General features: G+C 57.1%; 1 protein-coding gene across 1 annotated transcript in view; it reads left to right on the top strand.

Annotated features, from left to right (window-relative positions):
- Positions 1–593: 593 nt before the first annotated feature.
- Grk3 (G protein-coupled receptor kinase 3) overlaps positions 594–21,165 on the top strand; it is a 58,565-nt gene continuing 37,993 nt past the window's right edge. Inside the window, 2 exon segments of the mRNA XM_069994630.1 lie at positions 594–846; positions 13,802–13,878. Coding sequence (XP_069850731.1) covers positions 734–846; positions 13,802–13,878 — 190 coding nt within the window. The 5' untranslated portion in view covers positions 594–733.

The raw sequence follows: 21,165 nt of genomic DNA, 5'->3' as shown, positions 1-21,165 counted from the left end.
GGGCCGGGCCGGGCCGGGCCGGGCCGGGCCGGGCCGGGTCCGACGAGGTGCTTGAGAAATGCTGGCTCCCGGAGGGCTGCGGGGGCTCCAAGGCTCGGGGTCACCTGGGGTTGCCCGGACCCCTGCGCGCACAGGGGGACCGAGACCTCCATGCAACCCGCGGGCGGGGGGCACCCAGCCGGGGGCGTGGTGAGTGGAGGGCGGGGCCACCGCGGGAGGCGGGGCATGGCGAGCGGAGGGCGGGGCCACCGCGGGAGGCGGGGCATGGCGAGCGGAGGGCGGGGCCACCGCGGGATAGGGGCATGGAGAGCGGAGGGCGGGGCCACCGCGGGATAGGGGCGTGGCGGGCTGAGGGCCTGGCCACTGCGGGGGCGGGGGCGTGGCAAGAGGAGGGCGGGGCACCGCCGGGGGTCCGGGGCGTGGCTAGATGAGGGGCGTGGCGACCGGGGGCGGGGCGGGAGGAGGGAGGGAACGGGAGGGCAGGCACGGTCCCCGTGGCCGGCCGCGGGGACGCGGTCAGCCCGCCGCGGCGGCGCGTGGCCCGGCGCCGTGGGCGCGGACCGTTGGGCGCGCGCCCCCACCGACCCCCGGGGCCTGACCGGGGCGGAGCGCGCGCGCGGGCGGCGGGAGCGCGCGTCGCTGCCACGGCCCCCCCACGTCGGGGCGCGGCGGGCGGGCGGCGGAGCGCGTCCCGTCCGGTCCCGAGGAGCCGCCGCCGCCGCCGCCCGCCAACATGGCGGACCTGGAGGCCGTGCTGGCCGACGTCAGCTACCTGATGGCCATGGAGAAGAGCAAGGCCGCGCCCGCCGCGCGCGCCAGCAAGAAGATCGTCCTGCCCGAGCCCAGGTACCCGCGCCGGGCCCGACCCCGGGGCCCCGACCCCGACCCCGCGGCCCCCGACCCCGACCCCGGGGCCCCGACCCCGACCCCGGGGCCCCGACCCCGACCCCGCGGCCCCCGACCCCGACCCCGCGGCCCCCGACCCCGACCCCGCGGCCCCCGACCCCGACCCCGCGGCCCCCGACCCCGACCCCGCGGACCCCGACCCCGACCCCGCGGACCCCGACCCCGACCCCGGGGCCCCGACCCCGACCCCGGGGCCCCGACCCCGACCCCGCGGCCCCCGACCCCGCGGCCCCCGACCCCGCGGCCCCCGACCCACGCGACCCGTGACCCGCTGCGTCCCGAAGGCCGCGCCGCCCCTGCCGGTGACCCCCGCAATCCCAGTGTCGCCCGGGCGCCAGTCCGTGGAACGGGGAACTGCGGGGACACCGGGCTCCGAAGTGACCAGCTCCATCCCAGCCCGGTCCCCTGCCCCAGCTCTGCCTCCCTGCCCTGACCCCCCTGCCCTGTCCCCCCAGCCCCAGCTCCGTCCCCTGCCCCAGCTCTGTTCCCCTGTCCTGACCCCTCTGCCCTGTCCCCCCAGCCCCAGCTCCGTCCCAGCCCAGTCCCAACCTGCCCCAGCTCTGTTCCCCTGCCCTGACCCCCCTGCCCTGTCCCCCCAAGCCCCAGCTCCGTCCCAGCCCAGTCCCAACCTGCCCCAGCTCTGTTCCCCTGTCCTGACCACCCAGTCCCTGTCCCCTTGCCCCAGCTCCCTGTCCCCTGCCCCGACCCTGTCCACCTTGTCTACCCCTGAAGGCCCCCATTTCACACGGTGCTCTGGCCAGCCCCATTTTTGTCCCTCCAGGGCTCTCCTCCCTGTCCCTCTCAGAACTCCAACCTGCTACTTCCTTCTTGGTACCATTTCTCGCCCCAGCAGTCCCTTCCCCTGCCCTTTTTTTTTTTTCTCCAGGTCCCCACACTGCGGTCCCCGGTGGTTTTCCCCCCCGGGTGGCCCAGCTGTCTAGCCTTCTCCTTCCTCTACTTCCCCCTGTACCGCGGCCACAAGCATACTGGACCCCAGCCACTTTCCTTGGGGACCAAGCGTGTCACCTGGGCTGGGCTCAGCTTGCACCCGCCTCCCAGTGGCACTGTTTGAAAAGGTTGACGGGAGAGTCACTTAAAAATACATTTTCCTTGTTGATGCCAGATGGGAATTGGTTGTTAAATTGCCCAAGAAGGGCTGTCTACGAGGTGGCCAGGTGTCTGGTCCAGCCCTCACTGAGTCTTCATCTTACCTCTGATGACTTGGGCACTGGTTTTTAGTAAAAGTTGTTGGATCTTAGGGTTTCCTGGTTCCTGTTGTTAACACTGCGGGGGATGGCTTGTCCATCAGGTTAATGATGAGTCTCTGACCAAAGTCCGTGGGTTGTGTGTTCATGCCCTCCTTCTAATTAGCAGTCTCCTGTGTTGCACAGACCTCTAGGAAGAGACACAAATCTAGGCTCAGTGACTGTGGTTCTCCCAGTTCTGTACAAACAGTGAAATTCAGACTCTAGATCACTTCTGTATTACTTGTCTTAGAAAAGAAAAACAAACAGGGAGGGTTTTTTTGTTGTTGTTGTTGTTTCTTTCTGTGGACAGCTGCTAGGTAACTTCTTGAGCTCTGAGCTAAACAGTCTTTGCCTGGATGTTCTCCTGCCTGTATTTTACAGATGCTTTCTTGAGATCAAGGTGCAGAAAACACCCAGGTGAAAAGGGGAATGGTGCCAATGGGCACAGGTTGGGGAGGAATTTTGACCTAGCTCTCCCTCCATAGTCCCTGCCTCTGACTGTGGGGGTGGGGTTGGGGTTGGGGGTGGAAGGGCAGTTGCTGGCAAGAGGTGAGGGAGCGCCTCAAATCTAAGGGTGTCCCGAATCGGAAATCGGACACAACTAGAGTTTATCCCAGTGGAAGCTCAGTGAAAACCACTGACGTTAGAGGCCCTGCCCCTCCCACCAAACCCGTCCCGGCCCCCAAATCCTAGATGTCATTCTACGTAGCTGATAGAATCAGGCGAATTCTTTTTTCTCCTGTCTACCCTCTGTTGCCCCTGCTCCCACAAGGGACGGAGGATCTTTAATATGCAGTGTCCATATATAAAGAGCAGTAACTCTTATCTCATGGGGGGTTTTCTTTTTTGGGGGTGGGTGGGGGCATGAGTATATAAAATGACTAAATTTAGGAACTTCTGTACATTTTTCCCCCCTTGGTATTTTGAATTTAATGTGACTTCTGCTTTTCAGTAGCAATAGGAGAACCTTCTTCTGTGGCTGGGCAGTCACTTCCTCCTAGGAACGCCTACGGGTTTGGGGTGGTGATTTTTACTGATGAGTTTCCCTTCCTCCTCCTCCTCCTCCCCCTCCTCCTCCTCCTCCTCCCCCTCCTCCTCCTCCTCCCCCTCCTCCTCCTCCTCCTCCCCCCTCCTCCTCCTCCCCCTCCTCCTCCCCCTTCCCCTCCTCCTCCTCCCCCTCCTCCTCCTCCTCCTCCTCTCTTTTTCTGTCTTTCTGTCTCTTTGTGTCTTTCTATTTCTGCTTTCTCCTGGGGACTGACCTTTGGGGACTTCCATCCCATAACCCCCCACCTTTTGTTTTGAGTTTTTTCAGATAGGGTCTCTTTCAGGAACACATTCCCTTTTTTTTTTTCCTTCCTTCCTTCCTTCCTTCCTTCCTTCCTTCCTTCCTTCCTTCTTTCCTTCTTTCCTCCTTCCCTCCCTCCCTCCCTTCCTTTCTTTTTTTTTTTTTTCTGAGAGAGCATTTGGTTATGGACAGCTTATTTCTCTGACATTTCAGAACTGAAAAATGTCCACAGGAGGGTAATTTTAGGAACCAGCGCATTGCATTAGGAATCCGTGCAATTGCTCCCTTTCAGATGGAGGGCTGTGGGAGGCAGGCCCCTGCTGGGGTTGTCATTTGTTTTGTGTTTGTCTCTGTGACTTGGCTTGGGGTTCCCTGGCAGTCACCATTCACAGAGCTGTCATTTCTCCCTCAATGTAACAGCTGGACTCTTCCATTGAGACCACCAGGGAGGCCTGGCTGCAAATGTGTCTCCACCTCTGAGGGACCCCAGGGATCCCGGGGACCTGACCGCACTCACTTTGGGAGTGGGAGGTAGGAGGCCTTCTGTCAACGTGAGTTATTTTCATGTTGAAACATGTTAATGGCTCACGCCTGTGATCCTTGGATCTGAGGATCATGGTTCAAAGCCAGCTCAGGCAGGAAAGTCCTTGAGACTCTTATCTCCAGTTAATGACCAAAAGCCAGAAGCAGTAAGCCTGAAGCGGAAAAGCTCAGGGACAGTGCTCAGGCCCTGAGTTCATGCTCTATGGCAGACAAAACACCCCAAGTATAGACTCAGAAAGCCGGCGTGACTCTGATGATAGCACGTCTCTTAATTTATCACAGTTCATCATTATTGATTTATTGATTTTCTTTTCTCTTTCTTCTGAATGATTTTATTTGGCTGTCAAGAGCATACTGGGCTTTTTATGTAGGATCTTTGTATGCATGTTATTATAATCTGTGGGCGTCTTTGCCCTTTTTTGGGATTTTCAACAGAAAAGCCAAGGAGGCAAAGAGCACACAGAGAGGCAAAGACTACGTTGGTAGTTTCATATCCTGGCCACTCTGCAGTGTGGGGTCTCCTTGCTTTCTAGGACTATCTCAGAAAGGTACCTTGGGCTCCGGGGAGAGTTTGTCTCTTTGATGGCCAGAGGCAAACCTTTAAGTGGACACATTATTCAATTAAGGGAGCAACAAGCGTAAATCTTGTGGGAGCAGAGGACGGTGCAGCTGTTCTAGCTGGTGGAAATGTTTGCTGATCGGATGGGCAGGTCACAGGTGCCCGAGGGCTCGCTGCACATGCAGCCCAACAGGAGCCACGCTGGGGAAAAACATACTTTTAGTGAAATGGGGTCAAGTTGCTGAGGGAAGGCCATGGAAGGTTACTGGGGCTTGACCGCAGGGCCTCATGCTCAGGCTTGGCTTTTTCACTAAAGGTCGGTGCTCTACCAGTGTAGCCACAGCTCTACTTCCAGCTTGTCTTGGGTTAAATTGGAGAGGAGTCTCGGATTTCTGTCTGCTGAGGCTGGCTTGGAACTGTGATCCTCAGATCTCAGCTTCCTGAGTAGCAGGGATGAACAGACGTGAGCCACTCACTGGCCTGGCCTGGCCTGGAGCCTTCCCTCTTAGGACCTAGCTTGATACAGGCAGCTTATCCGGCAGATCTCAGCACTCTGGTAGCTTCTTTCCAAAGCCAATGGAATCCCATTGACTTGACACCACTCACGGTTGAGCGAGACTGGGTGGCCCCCAACTTGGGTCTTTTCCTGGGGGTTGCACCTAAGTTTCTCAGGCACTGCAAACGTGAGATCAGCTGGTCGCCAGGGCGGGCGAGGTCCCGGTGACAAGATGATCTGAGAACAACAGAATTCATCTTCTCTATTGGTACATACAGACCATACTGGTAGAGCACCTACCCAGGCCTGGGGACCAAACTGAGCTGAGAGAGAAGCTTGCTTTCAAGTGCAGCTGCTCGAAGGCTCTCAGCAGAGACGTGTGTGTGTGTGTGTGTGTGTGTGTGTGTGTGTGTGTGTGTGTGTGTGTGTGTGTGTGTGTGTGTGTGTGTGTGTGTGTATGTGTGTGTGTGTGTGTGGTGGCTTTTGTCACCCCATGTCACCCAGTCCCGGGTGCTTGCTCAGAGCGTTGTCACCATCTGTTAATGGTCCCCTTTGAGGAGCAGTCAGTAATGTGGCATTCTGTGTCTTCCTGTTTGAGAAACCCCTCAAGACTCGGTCTTGAGGCAGGTGGGGCCAGCTCTTCCCTCTTGGTGGAAATGGATTTTATTCTGTAATTTGTTCACTAATCAGTGAGGGGTTGGTGGAAAACCCTGTGTGGGCTGGAGGGTGAACCCGTGGCTTCATTCGGTGCTCATGGCTTTGGTTGGAACTGAAAAGTCCACATTAGAAGATAGAAGAGAGCCAGGTGGGGTGGTGCATGCCTGTAATCCCAGCACGCTGCGTGGTGTCTGAGGCCTGCTGGGTTACACAGCAAGACTGATGGCGCTCTGCGGTGGAGTGCTAGCTTAGCAAGTGTCGGCTTCCTGGCTCTGAACGCCGGCACTGCTGAACAATCCACAAAATGAAGGGCTTTCTGCCTAACACAGTGGACGGGCACCAGGGGCAGTGTGTTCTGACCCGTGGGCTCTTCCTTCAGTCTCTTAGAGTTGGCTTGTTTGGGTGGCCGGAAGGGGCGGGGCAGCGTGGCGCCCACAGTCCTCAGGGACTCATCACGCAGCCCTGCAGTCCTCCCGGGACGCGGGTCCTGTCCCGCCGGGCCCAGCCCCGGCCACCCCCGCCCTCACGCCATCTGCCCTTAGAGATGGCATTGTGTGCCAAACTTGGCTTTGTTGCCCATCTGTGAGGCCGGCGGTGGGAGCTCTGGGGCTGGGAGAGGGCAGGGCAGGGTTGGGCGGAGGACAAGTCAGAGGGCCAGGGGTGGTGGGTTCCCGGGGTCCTGACCAGGAGGGAGCTCAGTGTCCCCAAGGCAATCCTGTAGCCACTGCCCTGTCTGGAGGGCCTGGCCTCCTGCCAGGGGCTTCCCAGGAGCCCTGACCCACAGGGGACAGCACTCCCGTTTCACAGAAGTGGAGGCCCAGGGAGGTCAGGGATGGGAGGACCGGGCACCAGGGCCACGGTGGAGGCCACCCTCCTTTGGAGGCTCAGGTCTCCCCAGCCCAGTTCTTCCCACCCACCCAGCAGGTGAGGGGTTGTCCAGCAGTGCACCCAGCCCCCACACAGGGGAAAGGGGACCCCCCTTCCCCCCCCAGACGTCACGTCTCCTAGGAAAATAAAAAGGAAAAACACCCGATGCCTTGGATGTTGCTAGTATAGAAAACACTTTCCCACGCCGGCTCTTGTGTTCTCGAGCTGGGTGAGTGGATACTGTGCGCGGCGGGGGCGGGGCGGGGCGGGGGCGGGGCTTGGTAAGATGAACCTGGCTGCTTCAGTTATGTTATGTGCGGTGGGCTTGGAAATGGGGCTGGGGACCCGGCCCACTCCTGCTCTCCCTTCTTCCCCTCCTCCTCTGCTTCCTTGATTAGACGTTGAACCCTGGTTGTCTCCCTCTCTCCTTGCCCTCCTCCTCCTCCCTCTTTCCTCCCCTCCCTCCCTCCATTCTTCCCTCACTCCCAGCTGTCCCTCCGTGGGCTCTGGCAGGATGAGCTCCCAGAGTCCACGGCACACGGTGCTTCAGTCCGGGCAGCCAGGTGCCCGGGGCACAGCCATTCCTCTGAGGGCATTGCTTCAGGAAGTGACCCCAAAGCCAAACTGTTTAGGCCAGCAGCTCCCGCGCTGAGCATGGGGCCCGGCGGCACCTCCTCCCTCACCAAGAGCTGGTGTGGCCTTGATCTACCTCCTCAGTGCTGTGCCTGCCCTCAGCACTGTGTCCACCCTCAGCACTGTGTCCACCCTCAGCACTGTGTCCACCCTCAGCACTGTGTCCACCCTCAGTGCTGTGTCCACCCTAAGTACTGTGCCTACCCTCAGCACTGTGTCCACCCTCAGTACTGTGTCCACCCTCAGCACTGTGCCCGCCCTCAGTACTGTGTCCGCCCTCAGTACTGTGTCCACCCTCAGTACTGTGTCCACCCTCAGTACTGTGTCCACCCTCAGTACTGTGTCCACCCTCAGTACTGTGTCCACCCTCAGTACTGTGCCTGCCCTCAGCACTGTGTCCGCTCTCAGTACTGTGTCCACCCTCAGCACTGTGTCCACCCTCAGCACTGTGTCCACCCTCAGTACTGTGTCCACCCTCAGCACTGTGCCTGCCCTCAGTACTGTGTCTGTCCTCAGTACTGTGTCCACCCTAAGCACTGTGTCCGCCCTCAGTACTGTGTCCACCCTCAGTACTGTGTCCACCCTCAGTACTGTGCCTGCCCTCAGTACTGTGTCCACCCTCAGCACTGTGTCCACCCTCAGTACCGTGTCCACCCTCAGTACTGTGTCCACCCTCAGTACTGTGTCCACCCTCAGTACTGTGTCCACCCTCAGCACTGTGTCCACCCTCAGCACTGTGCCCGCCCTCAGTACTGTGTCCACCCTCAGCACTGTGCCTGCCCTCAGTACTGTGTCCACCCTCAGTACCGTGTCCGCCCTCAGTACTGTGTCTACCCTCAGTACTGTGTCCACCCTCAGTACTGTGTCCACCCTCAGCACTGTGTCCACCCTCAGTACTGTGTCCACCCTCAGTACTGTGTCCACCCTCAGTACTGTGTCCACCCTCAGTACTGTGTCCGCCCTCAGCACTGTGTCCGCCCTCAGTACTGTGCCCGCCCTCAGTACTGTGTCCGCCCTCAGTACTGTGCCCACCCTCAGTACTGTGCCCACCCTCAGCACTGTGCCTGCCCTCAGTACTGTGTCCACCCTCAGTACTGTGCCCACCCTCAGTACTGTGCCCGCCCTCAGTACTGTGTCCGCCCTCAGTACTGTGTCCACCCTCAGTATTGTGCCCGCCCTCAGTACTGTGTCCACCCTCAGTACTGTGTCCACCCTCAGTACTGTGTCCATCAGTACTGTGTCCACCCTCAGTACTGTGTCCACCCTCAGTACTGTGTCCATCCTCAGTACTGTGCCCGTCCTCAGTACTGTGTCCACCCTCAGTACTGTGTCCACCCTCAGTACTGTGTCCACCCTCAGTACTGTGTCCACCCTCAGTACTGTGTCCACCCTTAGCACTGTGCCCGCCCTCAGCACTGTGTCCATCCTCAGTACTGTGCCCGTCCTCAGTACCGTGTCCGTCCTCAGTACCGTGTCCACCCTCAGTACTGTGTCCACCCTCAGCACCGTGTCCACCCTCAGTACTGTGTCCACCCTCAGCACCGTGTCCACCCTCAGCACTGTGTCCACCCTCAGCACTGTGTCCACCCTCAGTACTGTGTCCACCCTCAGTACTGTGCCCGCCCTCAGTACTGTGTCCATCCTCAGTACTGTGTCTGCCTCTCAGCCTCTGTATTACTGTCTTAGCGCCAGGTTTTGTTATCTTCAGGATCACGAGCAATTCACAGTGAATATTTTTGTGTATAATTTTTTGGTCCTACATGTGAGACTTTCTCTAGGTTTTGCACCTAGAAAAAAATCTAATAGTTCCATTTTCAGTATTGTTAGATGATGTCAGGTCATCTAAATAGAATTACAAAGACCTTTTACGCTTTGTTCCAGAGTCTACACACAGACGACATGTGCATAGCTGTATAAAACAAACAAGAATGCTGTCTTTGCCTGTCACTGTAAATGAGGAGGCTCCTGAGTAGAAGAGTTAAGGAAGAAACTTGTAAGGGAGCTGGGTGTTGGAGATTCAAGCCTGTTATCAGTGCCTGTTGGGAGGCAGAGGTCTGAGGATTGCTGTCATAGGCCAGTCTGGGCAAACGCAAGAGACCCTATCAGAAAAGACAGGCCGAGGGATTGGCTCAGGTGCTCGAGTTTTTCCTCTGGATTAAATCCTTACTATCAGGAGAAAAAATAAATAAAAGGATTCAGATTTTAGAGCCGTTTGGTTTTGGGTGGTCAGGTAGAGATGCTCAGTCTGAGGAGGAAGCGTTGGCAGGGGTGCAGTTGCATAGCGAGTATGACAGCTTGTAAGTCTTGTCCTAGTTGGCGCTCATTCACTAAACCTGCAGGCTGCATGGCGTCCACGAAGGGGACTGGGCAGGAGGCCTAGACTGTGGGTGGGGTGCAGGGCATGGCCATGTGCCTCAGAGGACTGGGTGTGACGCCATCTACTTCCGGTGCACCTGACTGCTCCTCAGTGTACTTCCGGTTCACTTGCTGCCCACCACTCCCCAGTGGTGCAGCCCCTCAGCCCCGGCTTTCAGGGCCCGTGCGAGCCTCACACCCCTTGCTCCCCTTGCTGACGGGCACATGGACACCCCGGGCATGTAGCTGCAGCAGGTCAGCCCCGAGACCCAGCCCGGACTGGCTTCAAATGGTGATCCTCAGACCTCAGCCTCCTGAGTAGGATTACAACCTTGTCAGTTTCTTTAAAAACAAACAAAAACAAAGAACAACTAAAACACGTACTGACCAGGCAGCATCTTGAAGTCACGAGGTATGCCCATCCAGTGTCTGGCGGGTGGGTGCTCCAGTGACAGTGTTTGTGTCCGTTCCATGTCCGAAGCAATGTGACTGTTCATGAACAAGGGACGGGCCGACAGATGGGCCACGTGGTTCCTCCATGGCGGGGAATCCTCAGCATCACGGGAGAACGGACATCCCTCTCCCTGCTCACGCCGCACACGCATACACAAGCCCGTGGGAGTGCCTCATGCTTCAGACCTTCCAAATTTCCATAGGAAATTTCTAGGGACAGCAACAGCACGAGCATGGGCAGGCAGATGGCGCCCTCGGGCGGGAGCGGTGGCGGAGGCCACAGAGGACAAAAGTGCCTCAAGCTGGATTAGGGTGACAGCCACATGCCCTGGTGTGACGCCATTGTAAGTTTTAGGTTTGTAATGTTGTCCTTTGCTGCAGTACAGCTCAGGACAGCTGCGGAGGGACGCAGCTGAAGAGAAAACGCAGCACCGAGAGCAGGGTAATGGACTTACATTGAACTGTAGCTAGAATCACATTAAACGTGAATGTTTCAAACAACTCAGTTAAATGGCAGAGACTGCCAGATGGGCCGGGTGATGTAGGGGCAAGATCCGGTTCTGTGTTGGGAGGAGCTAGAAAATGACTTTAACCTAAAAGACATAGATGCTTAGAAGTCAAACAGATAAATTCAGTCTCCAAGAAACACTGACCAAAGACAGCTGGTCAATAGACTCAGGATTTCAGCGTTCCCAGCTCACACTGAGGAGAACAGTAGGCAAGAAGCCAGAATGTTGAAAACCTCTACCATGATGATAAGTACCTACACCACGCACCTAACCACCCATACCACGCAGCTAACCACCTACACCACACAGCTAACCACCCATACCACACAGCTAACCACCCACACCACGCACCTAACCACCCATACCACACACCTAACCACCTACACCACACACCTAACCACCCATACCACACAGCTAACCACCTACACCACGCACCTAACCACCCATACCACACAGCTAACCACCCACACCACACACCTAACCACCCATACCACGCAGCTAACCACCTACACCACACAGCTAACCACCCATATCACACAGCTAACCACCCATACCACACAGCTAACCACCCATACCACACAGCTAACCACCTACACCACACAGCTAACCACCCACACCACACAGCTAACCACCCATACCACACAGCTAACCACCCACACCACACACACAGCTAACCACCCATACCACACAGCTAACCACCTACACCACACAGCTAACCACCCATACCACACAGCTAACCACCCACACCACACACACAGCTAACCACCCATACCACACAGCTAACCACCCACACCACACAGCTAACCACCTACACCACGCAGCTAACCACCTACACCACGCAGCTAACCACCTACACCACACAGCTAACCACCTACACCACACAGCTAACCACCTACACCATGCAGCTAACCACCCATACCACACAGCTAACCACCTACACCACACAGCTAACCACCCACACCACACAGCTAACCACCTACACCACGCAGCTAACCACCTACACCACACAGCTAACCACCCACACCACACAGCTAACCACCCATACCACACAGCTAACCACCCACACCACACACACAGCTAACCACCCATACCACACAGCTAACCACCTACACCACACAGCTAACCACCCATACCACACAGCTAACCACCCACACCACACACACAGCTAACCACCCATACCACACAGCTAACCACCCATACCACACAGCTAACCACCTACACCAAGCAGCTAACCACCCATACCACACACCTAACCACCTACACCACACAGCTAACCACCTACACCACACAGCTAACCACCTACACCATGCAGCTAACCACCTACACCACACAGCTAACCACCTACACCACACAGCTAACCACACATACCACACAGCTAACCACCCACACCACACACCTAACCACCCATACCACACAGCTAACCACCCACACCATGCAGCTAACCACCCATACCACACAGCTAACCACACATACCACACAGCTAACCACCTACACCACACACCTAACCACCCATACCACACAGCTAACCACCCACACCACACACACAGCTAACCACCCATACCACACAGCTAACCACCCACACCACACACCTAACCACCTACACCACACACCTAACCACCCATACCACACAGCTAACCACCTACACCACGCACCTAACCACCCATACCACACAGCTAACCACCCATACCACACAGCTAACCACCTACACCACACAGCTAACCACCTACACCACACAGCTAACCACCTACACCACACACCTAACCACCCATACCACACAGCTAACCACCTACACCACACACCTAACCACCTACACCACACAGCTAACCACCTACACCACACAGCTAACCACCTACACCACGCAGCTAACCACCTACACCACACAGCTAACCACCCACACCACACAGCTAACCACCCACACCACACACCTAACCACCCATACCACACAGCTAACCACCCACACCACACAGCTAACCACCCACACCACACAGCTAACCACCCACACCACACCTAACCACCCACACCACACACCTAACCACCCATACCACACAGCTAACCACCTACACCACACACCTAACCACCCACACCACACAGCTAACCACCCACACCACACACCTAACCACCCACACCACACACCTAACCACCCATACCACACAGCTAACCACCTACACCACACAGCTAACCACCTACACCATGCAGCTAACCACCTACACCACACAGCTAACCACCCACACCACACACCTAACCACCCACACCACACACACAGCTAACCACCCATACCACACAGCTAACCACCCACACCACACAGCTAACCACCCACACCACACAGCTAACCACCTACACCACGCAGCTAAGCACCCACACCACACAGCTAAGCACCCACACCACACAACTAAGCATGTTCGCCCCGCTGACACCCACCGACATCCACCAGGTTGAGGCGGGCTTGAATCACTCAGCGCGGCGGCCTACCCTCCAGCCACAGCACACGTTCCAGCAGGCACTAAAAAGCCTCAACCTTCAGCATATATTCTCTGGCCACCAAAGAATTAAATCCTCCAAGCGTTTGCAAATGAAGCAGTACAGCATTAAGTAACTTGTAGATTAAGGAACATATCTCAAGGGAAATTAGCAAATAATTTAAATGGAAAGCAGAGGAGAATGGAAATGTGTGGGTATCCATGGGGTGTAATTAAATCCGTGGCTACTGGGAATTGAATACCTTGGAGTAACACCAGAAATATTTAAATTCCTCGGCCTCATTTAAGTTAGAAAAGGAAGAATGAAGACCATGTGGTGTATATGTAAAAGAACAGCACAACTGGACAGAGACACAGGTGTGTGTGTGTGTGTGTGTGTGTGTGTGTGTAAGTACTGGGCTTCAGGCTCAGGGCCTGGCCCTGTTGCTTAGCTCTCTCTCCTGGCTGGCACTCTTCCACTTGTGGCTTTCTTTTGCTGGTTAATTAAGATAGCTGAGTCTCAGGGCAGGGTGCAGGCTGGTCCCGCGAGCTTGCCGGTTAGGCCACGGCCTCGCCTCGTGTGGGGCCCTGGCTGGCGGTGGGCGGGGCCCGTCGTGGGCGGGGCCCGTCGTGGGCGGGGCCCGTCGTGGGCGGGGCCCTGGCTGGCGGTGGGCGGGGCCCGTCGTGGGCGGGGCCCTGGCTGGCGGTGGGCGGGGCCCGTCGTGGGCGGGGCCCGTCGTGGGCGGGGCCCGTCGTGGGCGGGGCCTGTCGTGGTGTCCCACCCTCCCCCTCCCCCTGCAGGTCGAGCTAACTGCATCCCCGTTTTCTCTCCCAGCATCCGGAGCGTGATGCAGAGGTACCTGCAGGAGAGGAATGAGATGACCTTTGACAAGATTTTCCATCAGAAGATCGGTGAGTCCCGCTCGTGGCCGGGGCCGCCTTGGCGCCTGCGTTGTCTTCCTGGCTGGGGACCTGCGGCGGGAGGGGCACTGGCGGGAGACACAGCAGTTTGACTTCTCGTTTTAAGGCCGTTTGGGGTCTGGCCCGAGTCAACTGGACACCTGAGTTCACCCAGGGGCACAACTCGGGGTAGGCCTGAAGATGGGAGGGGACAGCTCTGGAACCTTCCCAGAGCAGACTCTGCTGGAAGGGGCAGGTGTGGGCAGAGGACCGGGGTGTGTCCCTCGGGGCGGGGTTGGGGCGGGTTCTGTCTCTCAGCCTGGTACCAAGCATGGCTTGGGGCCTGGCACCTGAGCCCAGCCTCCCGGTGCCTCTGGAGGCAGGCCTCGCCAGCCTTCCCGCTAACCTGGAAGGACCCCCACACCCCTGGCTCTCTCCTCTCTCCAGAGGAGAAGCTGAGTGTAAGCGTCACAGGAAGGTCGGGCTGGCCGGCTCCGCCTCTGTGTTTGCTGGCTCTGTCCGTTCACCGCGTTTTGTGTGCGCCTGGCATTAGCCATGCGGGGTGGGGAGGGGTGGACGGGGTAGGAAGCGAGCGAGCGAGCGTTGTGTCTGGCTCTGCAGGGCTTCCTTGCGGCCTCTCTCCCTCCCCCCTCCCCCCTCCCCCCGCCCCGCCCCCCCCACCCTCCCCTCCTGCCCCCCACCCCCCCCCGCCCTGTCCCCCACCCTGGCCTCCAGTTGGTCCTAGCTTCCCTTCCCTGGCCATCTCCCCTTCCCTCTCCCCAGCCGTCCCCCCCTCTCTTCTCTCCTGCTGCCCACTCTGCAGGTGAAGGTTGGGGAGCAGGGAATGTGGTCCCTTCTCAGCTAACAGCCAGCTAACAGCATGGGAGCAGCCCACAGCTTGAGGGGCTCAGATGCCCTCTGCTCCCCAGAGGCTGGAGGTTGGAGCCACACATTGAGCTCAGGCCTCCAGAGACCCTGAGCAGACAGCCAGTGCAGTCCACCTGGGCTCTGGCCTGCAGGCTGCCATCAGAACCAGGTGCTGCTTTTAAGTCAGTGACCTCGTAGCAATTACAGAGCAATCAAACCATACTATAGCCACTGGGCATGGTGGCTCACTCCTGTAATCCCAGTGACTCAGGAGGCTGAGATCTGGAGGATCACAGTTCAAAGCCAGCTGGGACAGAACAGTCCTTGAAACCCTGTGTACAATTAACCCGTGACACCAGTGTTACCAGTTGCAGCGTGATTTCACCAGGACATGTGGGTAGCTGTTTCAGAGCAATGGCAGGTTGTGTTTGTTCCCAGGGCCAAGGCCAGGGTTGTCCTGGGCTTTATTTGGGAAAAGAAGATAAGGCGTGTGTGGGGTTTCTGGGGTGAGTGCAGAAAGGGTGTCACAGACCCTTTCTGAAAAGGGGGGAGTCACTTCTGAGCTGCCGCCCACCGCTGGCAACTCCACAGATACGTCACCCACGCAATGACACCAAACCACAGAGCCTCAAACCAAGAGCCACACGAACTGGGCGCCGTCCCGGGTTCCTAATAGATGCAGCGATTGTGCTCCATGCTCTCGTTGCTGATGGCCAGGAGCTGAGCAGATTCCTCACCCCACAGCTGCCAAAGACGGCAGCCAGAGCACCAACGCCCTCGCCTCCATGTCTGTGCACACGCGTGTGTCTGTGCGTAAACATCCCTGTGTGTGCATTTATGTGTGTGAGCACACATGCGGTCTGTGCTCGTGGATATGTAAAGCTGTCTCTGTACCCACACGTGTGTCTGTATCCCTGTGCATGCATCTCTGTGCACACATGCATCTGTGTTTTGTATATATGTAATCATGTCTGTGCACACACGTGTGCCTGTGTACATGTGTCTATGCATCTGTATATGTGGCATCTGTGTGCATTTGCTGTCTCTGTGTCTGCATCAATGCACACACATAGATGTGTATATGCGTGCCTGTGTGTTCACACGCATATCTGTATCTGTGCATGTGCACACATGTGTTGGGGCACACATGCTTGTGTGTATGTCTGTGCACAGTGTCTACATATGGATACATGATACGTGCACTGGTGTATGTGTCTGTGAACATGCGTATGTGTGTACATGTGGGTATTTGTGTGTGCATGTGTGTGTGTGTGAATCCTGCCCTGGGAACTGGCTTGCTGGGACTCTGTTTCCCCTCTGTCTCTGCTCTGGAAGTGCCTCACTCCTCACCGGGGACGGCCCAGCCTGACCAACACCCCAGGCCCTCACTTGATCTGTAAAATCCTCCCTGGCTCTGGGCACCAGCCTCGGAGGAAGAGAGCCCTCCGGCCCAGCCCGCATCTGTGAGCAGGGGCTTCACCAGACTTCCAGAGAGGGGCAGCCACGCTCTGGGCACAGCCCGGCCACCAGTGACTACGTGTGGCAGCAGGCAGTGGCCCAGGGCCGGGGAAGAGGCTCCACCTGAGCACGGCAGGTTTCCTAATCAGCATTGCCCAGGAAGGAAAGACCCTGGGGAAAGGGAGAGACGTGGGGAAGGGGAGAGATCATGGGAAGAGGAGAGACCCCAGGGAAGGAGAGACCCAGGGAAGGGGGGAGATGTGGGAAGAGGAGAGACCTGGGAAGAGGAAAAGCTCTTAGATAAAACCAGCCAGCAAGGCAGCCTGCCAGCCACCCACTGACCACTGACTGAGTTGGGCTGGCAGTTCGGCATGGAGCCTGGGCTGCGGTCAGCCCAGGAGGGAGGAACCCCTGCCCCCAGCCCCTGCCAGGCTGAGAATTGGGGGTAAACAGGGGATAATAGTCAGATAGGAGACTTGCTCTATCATCTATTTATCCGTGCCTTTCTTTTTTGTGGTATTGAGGTTTGAACTCTTGAGCCACACCCCAGCTCTTTTTCAGATAAAGTTTTTGTTTTTTTCCTCCCGGGGCTGGTTTTGGACCACCGTCCTGCCGTGCCTCCTGTCCAGCTGGGATGAGGTGCACTCCGCCACTGCCTGAACTGTTAGTTGAGATGGGGTCTTGCTAACTTTTGCTCAGATGGCTTCCAACTGTGATCCTCTAGCAGTCTGCATACTGAGTAACAGATTAAAGGTATGAGCCATAGCACTTGGCTCTTATTTTTTTTTTTAAATTATCATTCAAGATCTAAAAGCAACCAAAATGTTCCCTTCCCAAGTCATTTGGAGACAGGTACGTTTTACTGATGAGTCTACTGCATCTGCAGGAGTCCCATTGTGACCAGGGGATCCTTGATCTGCAGCTTCCTTCAATCATTTGCTGTTTAATTTTCTCTGTGCTGTTTTGACCTCATGATTAACAGGAATTACTGTTTGCTCAAGACTCAAAAGGCAATGTGTGTGTTAAACATAGCACTGAGTTTCCTGCGCTAGGTATATAGAGGGGGCGTGTTGCCCACCTCCCGGCCTGAAAGCCACGAGCTTCTGCCACTAATGGGAAATGTGTGGGACGCCTGCCTCCGTCCCTCCTCCCCTCCTTCCTTCCTTCCCTACAGACAGGGCCTTGCTGTCCACTGCGCTTCTCAGAGCCGCCCCCCCCAAGCCAGTGCTGCCTCCCCGTGGTGGTGTAATGCCCTGGCCTTGAGAACACGGAGGCACCTCTCAGCATACGATTTCTAGAAATGCCTGCCCTTTCATTGGCACAGGGCTGGATTCAGTGGCTAGCAGTCAAAGCAAATTTGGGCAAAATAATGCTGGCAAGCAATCTCTTTGCTGTGGTCAGCAGGTGTTTTTGTTCATCAAATGCCACGTTGTCTATGAAAAGCAGCCCCGATTGTGAGTTGCTCCAGGAGCCACGAGGCCCAGCCGACGAAGGCTGAGGACGAGGCCCAGACCACCCGCTCCGGCCCCACCCACCTCACCTTCCTCCTGCTGCACTGCAGAGACTGGACCTTCTGACATCTTCCCAGGTCTTCCTGGGTCTGGAGGAAGTGCTCGGGGCTGGAGCACGTGGGGAGAGGTGTCCGCCCTGAGCACCTGTTGCAGGTGAGGGTGGGGAATGAGTTGGGGCACAAAGGCCAGGTGGGGGCAGGTGTTCTGGGGTTCAGGAAGTGGGGGCCAGAGTCACAGTGCGGGTCACCTCCCCCACTCGGGGTTCACCAGCCACGTTTGCACGGTTTTTAAAGTAATTGCTCAAGCCAGGTGCCAGTGGTTCCCATCTATAATCCTAACTACTCAGGAGGTTGAGATTTGAGGTTGCAGTTCAAAGCCAACCTGGGCAGGAAAGTCCGTGAGATTCTTATCTCCAATTAACCAGCAAAAAGCCAGAAGTGGTGCTGTGGCTCAAGTGGTAGAGCACTAGCCTTGAGCTGAAGAGCTCAGGGACAGTGCCCAGGCCCAGGGTTCAAGCCTCAGAACTGGCAAAAATAAATAACTAAAAGCAACTGTAACTGCTCACTTATATTAAAAACCAATCCCATGCGGGCCTCTGGGTGCTTGGAAGATGGCAGCAAATGTGCGTTGTGTAACTGGTAAGGAGTGAGCAGCAGCGTCCTGTGGGTGGCCCTCAGCCACAGCCCGACATTCGCAGCCTTGCTGGGGTGGCCCTGCGCATCACAGCGTTCCTTGTGATGGAATCACGGAGCTCTTCTGACCAGTGTAGAAAGATCTCCATGTGAGCGTGGTGGTCCACACCTGTAATCCTGGCACTCTGGAAGCTGAGGCCCAAGGATTGAGAGTTCCAGGCTTGGCTGGAAAACCAAACAAAGCAAAGGAACAACAAAGCCCCAAGCAGTAACAAAACCCAGGAAAAACAAAAAGCAGAAAAGGAAGGTTGGCAGGGCCGGGCTGTGGATGGGCGATCACGCCACAGGGGCACTTCGGTTTCCCTTGTGCTGCGGTAGAAGGTGCAGGAGCCCGTGGCAGGCGGCTCCCCAGGCTGGGAGCCTCGCTGGAGTTCCCTTCCTTACCGGCAGCAGTGCAGGGCTGGGGCTTGCAGCTGGAGGCTCTTCCTGGCAGCACAAGGCCCTGGTCCCTCAGAACTTGGAGCTCTGTGTCCATTTGGAGAAAGCCAAGGACAGGAGATGGACACTGCCTTTGTGCTGACCGGGTGCTAAAGTGGCACCGTCCACTCCCCCCGCTGAGATGCAGGAGACCAGATGCAGAGGTTCCCTTGGGGGTAGTGACATGTGACTGGGGAGATGGGGAACAAGAAACTTTCTGCCTTATACCTTGTTAAAAGAGGGAACCCTAAGAAGACAGAGTGGCAGTAAAATCTCTTGTAAATGCTTGCAGTCCAGCTGGGACTGAGGAGGGCAGAGGGGTGCTTTCCTACCCAGGAGGAGTTCACTCAGGGATTCTGGGTAATGGAAGTCCGGAGGTAAAGTGGGTGTCAGGGCACTGCGGTAGAGAATCGCAGGCAAAGGAGCCCCCATGGCGGCCAGAGGCCTGATGCACGGTGTGCAGGTGTGTGCAACAGGTGTGGGGCTGCAGATGCTTGAACCCGGCCATGGGGCACAGGCAGGGCATGGCACCCATGCCCCGGACACAATGTGGGCAGAAGAGAGTGGGCGTGGCTGGAGCCAAGTTCTCCCCATCTTCTCTACGTACCCACAAAAGTCGAAAAGCCTAGGAACGGGAGAAGAGACTGCTCCTGGGGACCGTGGCCCGCCAAGGAGGTTTTTAAATAGTGTGTGCTTGTGTGTGCGGTTCTAGCCTCTCTCCTCTGTGCAGTGGATTTGGTAACAGTATCTGCCTCGTGTTTGTGTCTCTGATCAGGTTATACTCACTCTTCCTCCTCCCCTTAGAGCACAATAGGCAATGCAAGGTTCTCTTGGTTTCAACCAAAAGAGAAACGCGTCACATATAGAAAGGCGGCTCACGCCTGTAATCCTGGCTGCTCAGGAGGCTGAGAGCTGAGGATCGAGGTTTGAAGCAGGAACGTCTGGGAAACTGTTATCTCCAGTTCACCAGTGAAAAGCCACAAGTGGAGCAGTTTTAGAGTGTCAACCTCCAGTGAAAAAACTCATGGACGGCTCCCAGGCATGCGCGTGTGTACACATGCATGTGCACATGCACACACACACACACACACACACACACACACACGTGCTCCCACTGCGAGTTCACAATGTGAGCACCAGGGAAGTCCCTCAGGAAATGTGTGTGGATTCGCCACCTTCCTCCCCTCCCCAGGTGGACATGGGCACCCGTGGCCGGGGTGGAATTGGTGTCCCTTTGCCTGCTGTGAGGATGGTGCCACGCGTGGCGGGGTTGTTTCGCTCTGAAGTAGCCCTGTGAGAGGTTTTGGCTGCTGACTTCTTTGCACGTCCGCGTCTGATGGGGTTTGTGGCATGGCGTCCCTGTGTGGCTGCTGTGTTCCTTGAGCGCGGACACCCCACACCGCCGGCCCTGCCATGGCCGGCCCACACACTCGTCAGATGGTGTGGGAGGTGTTGTGCATCGGCAGTGACGTCAGCTGTCGCCTGTGGCCCGCGGCCTCCTCCACTCCGTTCTTCTGCAAGTGTGAGGTATAGCACTTCCTTCCCTCCCCGCCCCACCTCCCTCGCAAGGTTAGTTCTTCCAGCACCGTGTGTCTAAAAAGAAACATGTTAAACCGACCGTGTGCGGGCCAGTTCCCGGGTGCGTCCGGACTCCGTTCTGCTCCGTCAGTTCAATCCTCTGACAACACAGGCCCCATGAACGCTGTGGAGCCGGGGGTGTGGGGGCAGCCAGGCCCGCTCCCCAGTGAGGTCCTCCAGGCGAGCACAGCAGCGGCCGGCAGGGCCAGGCCTCACGCCTGGCCTCCCAGCTGCCCAGCCGGGCAGGAAAGCCCCTGAGGCTCTGATCTCCAACAAACCTCCAAACGCCAGGAGTGGAGCTGTGGCTCAAGTGGTGGAGCACCAGCCTTAAGCAGAGAAGCTCAGGGATGGTGCCCCAGCTAACTCAGCACCCAGACTCAGTTCCAGTCCCAGGGCCTGTGTATATGTGTGTGCAGTGCACAGACACACACACAGACACACACACACACATACACACAGACACACACACACACACAGACACACACACACAGACACACACACACACACACAGACACACAGACACACAGATACACACACACACACACACACACACAGACACACACACACACAGAGTCACAGGAGCCCCCCACTCCTCTTAGTTGGAAGTCCTCTTCATCAAAGCTGCTGCTTCTTTCGTAGTCTGACCTGGGCATCCTCGTCCACTCCGGCTCCATCTCCCACGCCGGCGATCCGTCTTCAGTTCCTGCCTGTGGCTTCTGTTTCCTGGAGATGTCGCTCTGAGCCTGTGGAGGTTCTTGGCCTCCCCCCCCCCCAGC

This window comes from Dipodomys merriami, unplaced genomic scaffold (assembly GCF_024711535.1).
Source record: "Dipodomys merriami isolate MVZ:Mamm:240054 unplaced genomic scaffold, mDipMer1.0.p SCAF_45, whole genome shotgun sequence".
Taxonomy (NCBI): domain Eukaryota; kingdom Metazoa; phylum Chordata; class Mammalia; order Rodentia; family Heteromyidae; genus Dipodomys; species Dipodomys merriami.
The sequence above is the reverse complement of the archived record's forward strand: the minus strand, read 5'-3'. Positions and strand labels throughout refer to the sequence as shown.